At 35.0% G+C, this 15,092-nt stretch overlaps 1 protein-coding gene across 1 annotated transcript in view; it reads right to left on the bottom strand.

The window, feature by feature from the left end:
- Positions 1-15,092, bottom strand: part of CCDC112 (coiled-coil domain containing 112) — a 31,026-nt gene that overhangs the window by 4,468 nt on the left and 11,466 nt on the right. Inside the window, exons 3-6 of the mRNA XM_054589947.1 lie at positions 11,626-11,747; positions 8,977-9,066; positions 2,581-2,656; positions 1,820-2,210 (exon numbers count right to left, since the gene is read on the bottom strand). Of these exons, the coding sequence (XP_054445922.1) occupies positions 1,820-2,210; positions 2,581-2,656; positions 8,977-9,066; positions 11,626-11,747 (679 nt within the window). The remainder of the gene's footprint in view (positions 1-1,819; positions 2,211-2,580; positions 2,657-8,976; positions 9,067-11,625; positions 11,748-15,092) is intronic.

The following is a 15,092-nucleotide window of genomic DNA, read 5'->3' as shown; positions in this document are numbered from 1 at the left end:
GCTTAAATTACATAGGGTATGTGAGGATTATTTAAAATCCTAGCAGCCTTCTCTATGCCATAAAGGAGACATTCACTAAACTTCTTTGTTTTCAAGTCAGGAAACTGTTCCCTCATCCTTCATGGTGTATCATTCATTCACTCAATTAATCCTAATTGCATATGTACTCTATACAAGGCAATGTGATAGGAATCATACATAATTAAAGTAATACCAAATGCCATCTAGTACAGTGCTTGCCACTCAATGTGCCAGTCCACAGCAATATCAGGGAAAATTCAGGCCATGTCTATAAACAAGTATCTTTATTTACGCAAATGAAGATAAAAATGGTAAATCTCCTACTTGGTATCTTAAACTGAGTAGATTTAAAACTATATTTCTGATACTTTCCTTCAAATTTCCTTCTCCTCCAACATGCCCTACTTCAGTAAGTGGCACCTCCGTTTTCAGAGCCCCTCCTACCTCACCCCTACGTTCAATCACCAAATATCAGAAAGCAGTGGTTGGGAACAAGAGTAAGCTAGACTCAAGGTGCTTTACTTTTATTACATGAGGCACCGTGTCTGTTCTTTTTCCTTAGAGAGTTTTTTCTCAAACTTTAGCCTTTAACAGAATAACCTAGAGGACTTGTTAAAACACTGATTCCTTGGCCCCATCCCCAGAGTTTGGATTACATCTATGGCTGGGGCTTGGTAAGTTCTAACAAGTTCCCAGGTGATGCTGATTTTGCTAGTTCATGGACCACTTTGCTGGTCCAGGGACCCCATGTTTTTAGTATCCAGGAAAAAAGCACAAATAATTCCTAATAGCTTGTTATTTTGAGTTTTTAAAGTCCCAAATTTCAATCTGCCTACATTTAACTGATTTAGGATAGATAAAACAATAAACCCCAGCTATTTTCTCTAAAAAATTAGACTACACATGGAATCAATATTTCTTTAATGCTCCCTAGGTATGTGATCTGTTGAATAGTCATACTTTTGTTGTTACATCAAATGAGTTGAGGTTTATAATAGCTGAAGTCTACAAAAAAGTGTGACTCAGACTTCCAAGTATCTAAACCCATGGTTCTCAATGAGGGGCAATTTTTGCCCTCTAGGGACATTTGGCAATGTCTGGAGACATTTTTGATAATCACAACTAAGGGGGTGTTACTAGCATCTAAAGGATGGAAGTCCAGGAATGTTGCCAATCATCCTACAAGGCACATGTCAGTGGTCACAGCAAAGAATTACCTAGCCCAAAGAGTCAACTGTGCCGAGGTTGGGAAGTCCTAACTAAACTAAAGCCAGAAGAATATTTTTGTGAAAATGGAACTTTTTAGAGATTTGCTTCTTTTCTCTAGGGTAGTCAAAATTTTGAGTCTTTTCAAATAAGCAACGAGGCTGAAGTTCTAAACCTCAAAGAAACTTTTAAGAGTCAAAGAACTTTTTCTACTGCCTCTGTATTTTTCATTGAAAACCATGCGGCCTTTGCTGATAAGATGCCTTTATCCAAAGCCTGAGCAGATCTGGATTCCCCACATTTCTGGTGGACATACAGGGCTTTGCCCACAATCAGAAGTTTTCTGGCCCACTGTACTATTTTTGGGGGTAGAAATGTTTAGCTTTGAGAAAGTCAAACCATAGTTCCATTAATTAAGTAAACTTACTTAACTTCTCAATGCCTGTTTCACCTTCTATAAGATGGGGGAGGGGGGATTAGAAGCCGCAGTATGCCTCATAGACTTGTCAAGTTCATAAACATTAAAAAATTCAGCACAGTACATAGAACACAGAAATATACAACAAACATTGGCTTTCATAATTATTATTACCTCTTTCTTCCTTTCCTCTAGGGCCAGAAATTTCTGATACCATTTCTCATGCTGTTGAACTTCATCCTGTGATCTTCCAGGAAGGTGTTCTAGAACTTCTCCCATAAATGTTGGCTTCCCTTTATGTTTGTTTCTCACTTTTACAAAGTTCTGATGATCAAAATCATCCCAGCCCCCTTGTCGCCCCCCTGTTTGCTGAAGGAATTTTTCAAAATCTACCACTTCTTCTGGAAGAGTACTTGGTGTTATTTTGTCTACAGGAACTTTGCTTGGCATTGCCCTGAAAGCTTCCTCTGTTTCTGAACTACCCAAAGCCCATGTGTCAATTTTTCTTGATATGGCGCTCAACTCATTGTTAGTTGTTTTCTCTTCTTTAATAAGCTCTTCATATCTAAAATTTCAAAAATAAAGTTGAGTAATAAGATACAAACCAATCCATATTAACCCTTTGTCTTTCCTCTTATTTAAATTATTGCTCTTTTTACATCATCTTCTCCACTTAACATTATTTACATTTAGAAATCTAAGTCTTGAGTTTCCTCAGAGAATAAAACAATCTTTCAAATTCATATCTGGGATTCACTTTAAACACAAAAAGCAATCTAAAACCTAAAACAAAAGAAGAATGGTATTACACTGTGTTTGCATAAAACTAATATTAAACATAACAATAAAATGATTTACATATAACAACCTAGTGGAGATTTATTGGGAATATATATAGGTCAGTAATTTTATATTAAAATGTGTTTAAAACATACATCAATCTCTGCTCTTCCTTAAAAGTGTTAATTGCATTTTCAATTTCTTCCATCATTTCTCTTAGCTTTTCAACAACTGTAAAAAAAAAATTAAATTATATCATTTCAGAATTACTAAGAATATTAGGAAAAAATGGAATGTTCCCCTAATTTAAAAACATTTCTTAGCGTAAAGAACAAGAAAAATGTGCTCTTAAAAAGCTAATTTTTATGACTCTAATTTTTATTACATATTTTTCCAATGTATACATATCATTAAATATCATTATTATTTACAAAAATGTTTATTTTATTTTTTAATTTAATCTTTATTGTATTTTTTCCACTATCATTTACTCCCATTATACCTGCCTCCCCCCAGCAATCACCCACTGGTGTCCATGTCCATGAGTCCTTTTCCCTTTTTGCTCAGTCCCTCCACCCCATAACCTCCCCTTCCCCAATAGCTGTCATCTGTTCTCCTTCTATGAGCCAGTCCCCATTTTCCTAGTTAGTTCTGCTTTTTCATTAGATTCTACATATGAATAAAATCATATGGTATTTGTCTTTCCCTGACTGGCTTATTTCACTCAGCATAATGTTATCCAGGTCCATCCATACTGTCACAAAGAGTAAAGTTTAATTCTTTTTTATGGCTGAGGAGTATTCCATTGTGTAAATGTCCCAGAGTTATTTTATTCACTCATCTATTGAGGGACACTAGGGCTGCTTTCATATCTTGGCGATTGTAAATAATGCTGCAATGAACATAGGGGTGCTTATATTCTTTTGAATTAATGTTTTCTGTTCCTTCAGATATATTCCCAGGAGTGGGGTCACTGGGTCAAAAGGCAGATACATTTTTAATTTTTTGAGGTACACTCTTCATACTGCTTTCCACAGGGGCTGCACCAATCCGCATTCTCACCAACAGAGCAAAAGTGTTCCCCTTTCTCCACATCCTCACCAGCACTTATTATTTCTTGATTTATTGATGATAGTCATTCTGAGAGATATGAGATGGTATCTCACTGTGGTTTTAATTCTCTCATGACTGAGAGAATCTTTATGTCTATTGGCCATCTGTATGACCTCTTTGAAGACATGTCTATTCAGTTCCTTTGCCTGTTTTGTAATTGGGTTTTTTGTTTTTGTGGTGTTGAGTTTTGTAATTACTTTGTAAATTTTGGATATTAACCCCTTATCAGGTTTATTGATGAATATGTGCTCCCAACCTGTGGCTTGTCCTTTTATTTTGCTGACAGGCTCCTTTGCTGTGCAAAAAATTCTTAGCCTGATGTAGTCCCATTTGTTCATTTTTTCTTTTGTTTCCCTTGCCTGGAGAGATATATCCAATAAAAAACTGCTATGAGCAGAGTCTGAGATGTTGCTGCCTATGTTTTCTCCCAGGATTTTTATGATTTTGATTCTAACATTTAAGTCTTTGATCCATTTTGAATTTATTCTTATGTATAAGAAGACGGTCTAGTTTCATTTTTCTGTTATACTTGTCCAACTTATCCAACAATGCTTATTGAATAAACTATCTTTAGCCCATTTGTATGTACATGATTCCTGTCGAATTTTAACTGACTATAAAGGTATGGGCTTACTTCTGACCTCTCTATTCTGTTCCATTGATCTGTATCTATTTTTATGCCAGTTCCATGCTGTTTTGATTACTCTGGCCTTATAGAAGGGGTCCCCGGTCCACAGCCTGTTAGAAATCTAACTGCAAGCGAAGCTTGCCTGAGCTCTGCCACCTGTCTCCTCCCCTAGCCTTCCACAGAGGGCAAGCGAGTGAAGCTCACCTGAGCTCTGCACCTGTTGTCCCCCCTCAGTCCACAGCGGGTGAGCAAGTAAAGCTCACCTGAGCTCCACCTCCTGTGCCCCCATCCCCAAACTGGTCCCTCACAAAAAGGTTGGGGACTGCTGCATTATAGTATTGTTTGATATTAGGTAGCGTGATTCTTCCAACTTTGTTCTTCTTTCTCAGAATCATTGTTGCTATGCGGGGCCTTTTGTGGTTCCATATAAATTTTTGAAATATTTGTTCTAGTTCTATGAAATATGACACTGGACTCTTGATAGAAATTGTGTGGAATCTATAGGTTGTTTTGGGTAGTATGGACTTTAAATGATGTTAATTCTTCCTATCATCCGTGAACATGGTATGTGCTTCTACTTACTTGTATCTTCCTCAATTTCTTTCATCAGTGCCTTATAATTTTCCATGTATAGGTCTTCTACATCCTTGGTTAGGTTCATTCCTAGGTATTTTATTCTTTTAGAAGCAATTTTGAATGGGATTGTTTTCTTAATTTCCCTTTCTGTTAGTTCATTATTGGCATATAAAAATGCAACTAATTTCCAGATATTAATTTTGTATCCTTCTACTTTGCTGAATTCATTTATCATTTCTAATAGTTTCTTGGTGGAGTCCTTGGGGTTCTCTATGTACATTATCACATCTGCAAATACAGACAGTTTTACTTCTTCCTTTCCAATTTGGATGTCTTTTATTTCTTTTCCTTGTCTGACTGCTGTAACTAGGACTTCCAGTACTATGTTGAATAAGAGAGGTGAAAGTGGGCATCCCTATCTTGTTCCCGATCTTAAGGGGAACACTTGTAGTTTCTGCCCATTGAGTCTAATGCTGGCAGTGAGTTTGTCATATATGGCCTTTACTATGTTTAGGTTTGTCTCCTCTATTTCCACTTTGCTGAGAGTTTTTTGTTTCATAAATGGGTGCTGGATTTTACCATATGCTTTTTCTGCATCTATTAATATGATCATGTGGTTTTTACTCTTCCTTTTGTTTATGTGGTGAATCACATTTATTGATTGTGAATGTTCCCAGAATAAATCCCACTTGATTATGGTGTATGGTCTTTTTGATGCATTGCTGTATTTGGTTTACTAGTATTTTGTTGAGGATTTTGGCATCTATATGCATAAGGGTTATTGGCCTATATTTTCTTTTTTTGTAGTGTCTTTATCTGGTTTTAGAACTATAATTCTGACCTCATAAAATGAGCTTGGAAGCCTTCCCTCTTCATGAATTTTATGAAATAGTTTGAGAAGGAGACATGTTAGTTCTTATCAGAATGTACTGTAAAATTCACCTGTGAAGCCCTCTGATCCAGTGCTTTTATTTTTGGGTGTTTTTTTAAATTACTGCTTCAATTTCACTAGGTATAATCTGTCTATTCAGATTCTCTGATTCTCCCTGTTTAGTTTGGGAAGATGGTATGTTTCTAGGAATTTATCCATTTTATCCAGGTTGCCCAGTTTGTTGGAATATAATTATTCATAATATTTTTTTTACAATCCTTTGTATTTCTTGGTGTCAGTTGTTATTTCTCCTCTTTCACATCTGATTTTATTTATTTGGGTCCTCTCTGGTTTTTTCTTGATGAGTCTGGTTAAAGGTTTGTCTATTATCTTTTCAAAGAACCAGCTCTTGGATTCACTGATCTTTTGTATTGTTTTTTTAGACTCTATTTCATTTATCTCTGCTCTGATCTTTACTATTTCCTTCCTTGTACTCACTTTGGGCTTTGTTTGTTATTCTTTTTCAAGTTCCTTTAAATGTGAAGTTAAGTTGTTTATTTGAGCTTTTTCTTGTTTTTTGAGATAGGTCTGTAATGCTATGAATTTCTCTCTTAGGATTGCTTTCCAGTGTTCCACAGATTTTGGATTGTTGTGTCCTCATTTTCATGTTTCAAGGTTATCTTTTGATTTCTTCCTTGATCTTGTTGTTGACCCATTCATTGTTTAATATTATTAATATTTAGTTGTCATATCTTGTGTGTGTTTTTCAGTGTTCTTGTAATTGATTTCTAGTTTCATAGTGTTGTAGTCAGAGAAAAATGCTTGACATGATTTCAATATTCTTAAATTTATTGAGACTTGTTTTGTGTCCTAATGTGTTCTATGCTAGAGAACATTCCATGTGCACTTGCAATATACTTGTATGTATATTCTGCTGCTTTGGGGTGAAATGCTCTGAAAATAGCAATTAAATATATTTGATCTAGTGCGTCATTTAAGACCGCTGTCTCCTTGTTGATTTTCTGCCTGGAAGGTCTATCCATTGAAGTCAATGGGTGTGTTAAAAACATTGACTATGATTGTATTTCTGTTGATTTCTCCCTTTATGTCCATCAAGAACTGATTTACATATATAGGTAAATATAGGTGCTCCTATGTTGGGTGCATAAATATTTACTAGGGTTATACCCTCTTGTTGGATTGTTCCCATTATCATTATGTAGTGTCCTTCTTTGTCTCTTACCATAGTCTTGGTTTTTAAAGTCTATTTTGTCAGATATAAGTACTGCTACCCTAGCTTTTTTTTCTTTTCCATTTGCATGAAACATCTTTTTCCATCCCTTTACCTTTAGTCTGTGTTATCTTTTTCATCTGTGATGGGTCTCTTAGAAGCAGCATATATATGGGTCTTGTTTTCTTATCCATTTGGCTACCCTATTTCTTTTAGTTGGGGCATTTAAGCCATTTACATTTAAGGTGATTATTGATAGATATATATGTAGTGCCACTTTAATGTTAGACTGTTTTCCTCTGTTTTTCTTTTTCTTTCTCTTTTTCTCCTTCTCCTTCAAGCAAGTACTTTACCATTTGTTGCAGTACTAATTTGGTGTTAACAAGCTCCTTTAGCTTTTTCTTGTCTGGGAAGCTCCGTATTTCTCCTTCGATTTTAAATGATAGCCTTGCTGAGTAAAGTGTCTTTGGTTGTACATGTCCTTGCTTTTCTTTTCTTTTACTTTAAAGATTTTACTTATTTATTTTTAGAGTGAGGGGAAGAGAGGGAGAAAGAGAAGGAGAAAAACATCAATATGTGGTTGCTTCTTGCACATTCTCTACTGGTGACCTGGCCTGCAACCCAGGCATGCGCCTTGACTGGGAATCGAACCAGTGACCCTTTGGTTCACAGGCTGGCACTCAATCCACTGAGCCACACCAGCCAGGGTTAGGTCCTCGCTTTTCATCACCTTGAATATTTCATGTCACTTCCTTCTGGCCTGAAATGCTTCTGTTGAGTAATCTGATGGCAGTCTAATTGTTGTTCCCTTGTAGGAAACTACCTGCTTTACTCTTGCAACTGTGCAGGCACTGGTCATGGCGCTCAGAGGTAGTCTGTAGCTGTCTAATGGGTTTGCAGGCTCTGGAGTGTCCCAGGAGGTGACAGCCAAGGTCAAGCCCCACCTGTGTTCTGTCCTGGGACCACCCAGCCTAAGCTATAAAGCAATCTAAGATGGCTGCTACTTGTGCTGGACTTGGAGATTCCCAGAAGTCTAGCTGTGAACCTCAGCTGGCTGCTGCTAGTGCTCTCACTGAGGCCAGCTGTTGCTTGTTTGAGAGGATTTAGGAAGTTGTGAAGCAGAAGCTAAGACCAGCCCTTCATATGGAAAAGCCACTGCTAACAGCTTGGGTGGGCCTGTAAGTTGGGTAGAGCAGAGCCTCAGGGGATCTCCAGGGTGGGAGAGTGCCATGGTTTCTGATCTTTGTTTTTCTTTATGGTTTCTGATCTTTGTCATTCTTATAAACTATAATACCACTATGAAAATGTATACCCATGTTCTCTTCTAGTATTTTTATGATTCCATGTATTAATTTAACAAAACAATAAAATATTCAAATTTGCTATTTTTTAGTGCTTATTACTATGTTACAAGCACTGTACCAAGTGCTTTTTGTGAATTGTCTCACTTCAACACCCCAACAACCCTATGAGTTAGGCCCTATGGTTATTTCCATTTCAGAGCTGAGGAGAAGCAAGCTCAGAAAAATCACATGACTTGCCCACAATCACATAACTGATAGATCAGAGATTCTACTCAACATCTGATTCTTAAGTCCATTCATTATGAGCACTTTACTGCTTCAATCACTCAGGAATGAATGTTGATATAAGTAGAGAAGCAAAGATATAATATTGTTTTTTACAAGTGACAAATATTTGCCCCAATACTGTTTAACCGTTTTTTTAGGTATTTGAAATGCCCCTAAAAGGCAATTATTTCAGAAAGCAAATGATGGGAAAACCCCTAGACTAAGAATCAGGATCCTAATCAGTCTTTTTTCCTTTTCATTAGCTGAATCTGAATTTTTACATAGCACAGATTCTCCATCCTATAAATGACCCTAATATCTATCTGTTCTGCCCACTTCATAATTTGTAAGGATTTATAGTATTTTAAAGATTAAAAAACCACATAAACATCAGATAGTACAGTTCTCCAACGTATCCTTATCAATCCCTAACCAATAAAGTAAGGTTTAGTTCCATTAATGTCAAATAGAAAAGGTTTTGTTAGAAAAGTATACATTTTTCTAGTGAACAACAGAAAACAGTAATATATAAGAAAGAATATAAAATCTAAATGTACTTACAATCAGGCGTAGGCTTCACATCTTTTAACTGATGCTGAAGCTGCTTCACATTGTTATGTATTTTGGCCAATTGTTGCTGGATTTTTGCTCCTATAAGGAGGAAGTATGTACTTTAAAATAATTCTATGACAAACATTGTTACAAATCAGAATTCTACACCTGAGACAAATCATCTTCACTTAGTAAAAGGTAGCCAAAAGCAATTAAATAATGAACAAAAGATGGTTACTACTAAGGTGTCAAAACAGCCTGAAGATTTTAATAAGTATCCTTGCTCTAAAAAAAGCATATCTCATTTTCTTCCAATATTTAAAAGCACAATGGGTTAAATCTACTATAACATGTGCCAAGAAGAAGTCTTTTTTTTAACCTCTGTGGAGACAGAGTTATTGGACACTGTTTTAAATACATGGATCAGAAGCTTAGTGCTTTGCCAGGTTTTGTTCTTCAATAGATTTTTCTTTTCTTTTTAACTTGTTATAATTTATGGAAAATAGATCTACACTCTATTTCTGGAAATATTAAAACTGTCTAAACAATATTAATTCTATGAATACTGACAAACTTCCTAATGAAAATTAACTTAATCTAATCACATCCTCTGAGCGGTGGGGGCTCATGATACTCAATAGCGTCACTGTTACAGTCTTGATGAAGTGTTCAGGTGCCAGTTAGTATATCTGCCCTACAGGAGGCCAAACTCATCCAAAGGACCAGCCTGAAAATGTTAGGCCCACAATATAAGCCTGAAAAACAGAGGAGGGTCTCAAATACATTTTCAGATGTTCAATATCAGCAACAGAAAGACTGGATTCCTCCTTCATATTTTCTCTATGAAATAATAATCTTACTTTAGTATTTTATTTAAACTATAGGCTAAAATCATATATTTACATTCACAAATCTATATGTGTATAATACATTTAATAGTAATGTCATTTTATCATCTTTGGGTACTTTATTTATGCCCTTCCATTTTTTTTCAACATTTTCACAATTGTACATGAAGCACCAAAACAGCTCTGTCTGAAAGTCCTTAAAAGCAATTTAAAAAATTTACCTATATGTAGGCCTGGAGCTGGTGCTAATATCCAAAACAAAAATATGACTTTGGCTTATTTTAATTAAAATTCAAGTGTTCCAGAAAAGCAGAAACTTTATCCAATGTATTTTTATAGGGTCCTATTCACTGCTGGAACTTCAGGTCAAGAAACTTCTCTAGTAAAGTTAAAGAATTAGGAAAGGGTTTTTGTTGTTTTGTTTTTGCCACAGTTTGATCAGCTGCAGTAACATCACTACATGGCAAGTGATTTTTTATTTATTCATTTGGCACTCTATAGGCAAACCATTTAAGTACAGTATTACTTAAGCACAGGCTAAATTTGTGGCATGATATTTGAGGTAAGGAAAAGGTATTTTCTACTTCTGGGCTGTAATATGGGGAAGGGGAAAACTCCTATATCCTTATACTAACTGCATTCCTTCCTCTCCTAAATAAGATAAACACCAAGTGTGAATAAAGAGAGGGAAAAATGTAGCAGAAAAAGAAATAAAAAGATAAAAATAAAGTTTTCTTAAAAAGAGAGAAAATGAAATGACTTAAAATGCAGAGAATAAAGACATTCTACTTGGCGGCATGACTGAGAGATCAGCCTCTAAGCTGTCTACAAAGAACTAAGGGAAATTAAGAAATATTAAACTAGGGATGTTTAGATTTCTCTATGAATTAAAGAGAACTGAAAATTTGGTCTTCATATTAGGTCCTGTTGTTATTCAAACAGAAGAGGGAGAATGATTCTTGCTGCTACCTGACAAAAGGTAACTTTTTAAAATAGTGCAATGCTACATTCTGAAATAAAAACTTATTAAGAATTTCTTTTAATTGGCTATAAGGGATTTCCATAAGCAGTATAATCTCTATATAAGTCAATATTTTATAAAGCTTAATTAGCTGATAACCATTATTTTTCCTTTAAGCAATGCTAAGCAGTATTTTTATTTTAATATATAAAATGTACTCTACAATGAAATAAGGTATACTTGTAGAATTCTTTTTTAAGGCTAACATTTAGTATACTACTAACAATGATTGATATCCACATCAAAGAATAAAACATTTTCTATGCAATCTATAAGGCACTTTCTCATATATTATCTCATGGGACGGACAGTACAGTTACCCTGAAGCAGAAGTGGTAGGTGTTATACCACAGACAGTAAACTCAAGTTTACGAGATCATGTGGCCTGATCACTTCATACTATCATTAGGTACACATTCTAACTCTGTTGCTGTTCTCTTAGTCCAGGTCTCAGTCAACAACAACATCAGGGTGATGAGCTTAGACCAGACAGCCTAGGAATAAATTTCTGTTTATTTTAAGAAATTTTAATAACATTAACCAATTTGTCAACAACAAAACCCTCTTTTTCCTATTAAATTAGAAGAAATTCACACAGAAAATAATCCAGCTAGAATCACTAAATAGTAACCTGAAAAAATAAATACATATCCTAAAAAGACAAACTCACTACTAAGTAGAAAGTATCTTGATAGAAAATATAACAGTCAATGTACAAATACAAAGCACAGGGAAAAACTGCAACTATATATCACTTAACAATTTTTGTTCATCATGAACTCAACTTACTTTCTGTTTTTCTGCTGTTAATCAACTTATTTTCCAATTCTTCCAGCATACTATGCTCAATTCTGAAGTCACTTTTTTGGTTGTAGAAATGACTGTGTTTATCTTTTTCTATGTTAATAACTCTTTAGGAAAAGAAACAAATGGTATAAATATGACTTAAATATATTTTTAATTATTTATAATATGAAGACACTCATAATAATCAGCACTTTATATTTGGATTGATTCATCTAAGGAGTCAAAATGTAATGATTTGGATGAGAAGGCTAAGGAGTCAAAATAGTTAGAAAAGAATTAAGTTCAACTAAAAATCACAAGTAATTTGAATTATTTAAATTATAAATGTTAATTTAAGAAAATGTGGTCATAGCATTGCTTTGAAAGTACATAGGCCTTTGACTATTGATTCCAACTCCGTCTCATTGTGGCCTGAAAAATCGCCACCACTGTTGATGGCTGCTTTCATCAGAAAATACTGCTGACTTTATAACCAAGACATTTACCCTTTCCTGATATGAATCTCCCGATCACTACAATGTGAATAATAACGGCTCTCCACTACCCAACAGAGCTGTGATTAACACTATGAGATAATATGCATGAGGGATATTTATACTGTAAAAATGCACTATGGAAATGCAAGTTATTAATATTATTAATAAAACTAACACTTCAAGAGACATCTATGAAGACAGAAATTTTAGTATATTTAAGAGATATTGTCTACATTTACTTCACAGTTTCTTTGATTTAGTCCCCCTAGCAGTAAGAAGGTCTAATGTTAGTTTGAATCCTGGAGTAAGACAAACAAGCGCTGTACTAATAAGAAAACTTTCTGGCTGGAAAAAGAAATTTATTTTCTTGACACCTGTTTTCTCTCTCCCAGAAGGTAGAAATTAATATGAATACTTCTCCACTAATCTTGGATTTAAGGAGTGCTGGAGCAGCTCTGGCTATTTACTTTCATACAACCTGAGAGACAATTATCTAAGGTAGAGTTCCCGATCTTTTTCATTTGGGCACAAAAAGAGAAAAACTTGATATTTATAAGGAATACTTGGGAAAACAGATGAGACTGCTCCCGGCCCTACATGGCTGCCCCAAAGACTGAGGGGATCATAACTTAGTACTTGTGTTTCACAGAGGAAGCCATGGCTAGAACAGAGACACCATATAGATTTCAGCCTGCAAGACAATTCTACTGGATTGAGGGTGGATCCCGGAGTCCTGTGCTGGGGCTGGGAAGCCCATCTATGCTCCAGTCTGGGGGTGGGGGAAATTACTGTGATCAAATAGAAATTTCTCGCATTGACATAGGTTATGCTCTTATAGTAAGTTAGTTAAGTCCAGCCATTCCTGGATTAGAAAATATTAACCTATATAGACAGTCAAAAGATAATAATGGAGACAAATTGCCAAACACATGCAAAAACACTCAACTTCACTCACAATAGGAGAAATTATAATTAAAAATATACACAATAACACTGTACACCTATCAGACTGGCAAAATAATTCACAAGTTTAAATAATATTTTCTAATGATAAAACTGTATAAAAATATCATAAATTGTCTATGGAAGACTATTTGGCAATACAACACATGCATATTGATATACCTTTGACCCAGCATTTCTATTTCTAGGAATATTTCCTAAAGACGTAGTCACACATATGCAGAATGATGTGGTTATGTGAATACTGCAATTAATTGCAGTATTGTTTGTTATAATAAAAGATAGAGCCCTAGCAGGTGTGGCTCAGTGGACTGAGTGCCAGCCTATGAACCAAAGGGTGGCAGGACTGATTCCTAATCAGGGCACATGCCTGGGTTGTGGGCTAGGTCCTCAGTTGGGGGCACTCAAGAGGCAACCACACACTGATGTTTCTCTCCCTCTCTTCCTCCCTTCCTCTCTCTCTAAAAATAGATAAATAAAATCTTAAAAGGAAAGACTGAATATATTCAATTAGGTTATACCTAAATGTCCATCACTAGGGGGCAGGTTAAACTATGTCATAGTCATACGTTGGGATACAATGCAGTAGACTTATCAGTCCATGTACTGATAAGAAAAGATTCCAAAGATCTCCACTCTTTTTATAACAAATAGTTTATATGAAAATGTTATTCATACCCCAAAATACAAAAATGCTATATTGACTCCCCTTGTGTATCACTCTGACTCCACAATTTTACCTCTTCTCTTGGTTCACCTTTCTTTTCCGTTTTTTTTTTGTTTGCTTAAATATTCTAAATTAAATCCACTCTATTATGTAATTTCACCCCAACCTACTTCAGTGTGCATCTCTAGAGATTATAGATATTTGACTTATATCACTATAATGCCATTATTATGCCTGACAAGATCAAATCCTTTGTATCTAAGATATACTCTTAAGTTAAAAAAAAAAAAGCAAGACCCAGAACATTGCTACCATTTATATAAAAAAAAACAAAATATAAGTACTTATTTTCTTATAAGCACAGATTACAAAATATCTATGGTATAACACACAAGAAACTAAAAATAGTGGTTGTCTGAAGGGAGGGGAAGTGGGTGGCTAGGGGTCACAGATCAAACAGAAACCTTTCACTGGGTACCCTTTGATATGTATTGATTTTTAATCCATGTGAACGTATTGAGTATTACCTACTCTGAAAGTAAAACAAAATTATACTACAAATTGTTTTCTTCTTGGTATGCAATGAGAAGTGCTGGATAGAAATATTCTTCCAACAGATTTTTCTAATACTTTTCCAATGAGTTTTTCCAAAACCTTGTCACAGATAGAGAAAGCCTAATGAGAAGTGTAAAACCAACATACAAGGTATCAATACTGGCATAATCTACTGGTTTACTATATATATGGATGTTAACCACTTTGTAGATTACCTATCTAGAGAGAAACGTAAACCAAAATCCATAATGTAGACTCCAGTTCTATCTAAAGTAGTACATTTTAGAAATCAAAGAAAAAACCTGTACATTCTCAAATTCTGAATATTAAAAGTACTATGTAAGTACTATACAAATGTAATTGAGAATTCAATCTCCCAAAGCTATAGTATAACTTTTCAAATGTCAAACAGTATACTTTTTTATTGGTAGAATTTCCAAACAGACAACTGCCACTACTTCTGGTCTGGAGATCCTTTTTCAAAAGTGTCCTTTTCTCTGAGTTCTTTAGTAAACTGATACTGTGTGACTTCAAAGCAGTCTTTTCATGAAGTTTCAACTATAGGGTAGGTTTGAGTGCTTTGAGTTCTAATTCTTTTGTCATTCCTCATGATATATGTCATATCATGGAGCTGCTGTCAACACTGAACATTCAATACGTATCCCTGGATTTTAAAAAATATATATACACTACAAATTAAAAGTTTCTCAGTTAGTCAAGTCATAATGTTCAGGATGGATCTGAAAGGGACAGAGACCAAGGGAGGGAGGCCAAATAAAAGGATATTT

Source organism: Pteronotus mesoamericanus, unplaced genomic scaffold (assembly GCF_021234165.1).
Source record: "Pteronotus mesoamericanus isolate MK-2021 breed Mesoamerican mustached bat unplaced genomic scaffold, CSHL_Meso_final scaffold_167, whole genome shotgun sequence".
NCBI classification, from domain to species: domain Eukaryota; kingdom Metazoa; phylum Chordata; class Mammalia; order Chiroptera; family Mormoopidae; genus Pteronotus; species Pteronotus mesoamericanus.
The sequence above is the reverse complement of the archived record's forward strand: the minus strand, read 5'-3'. Positions and strand labels throughout refer to the sequence as shown.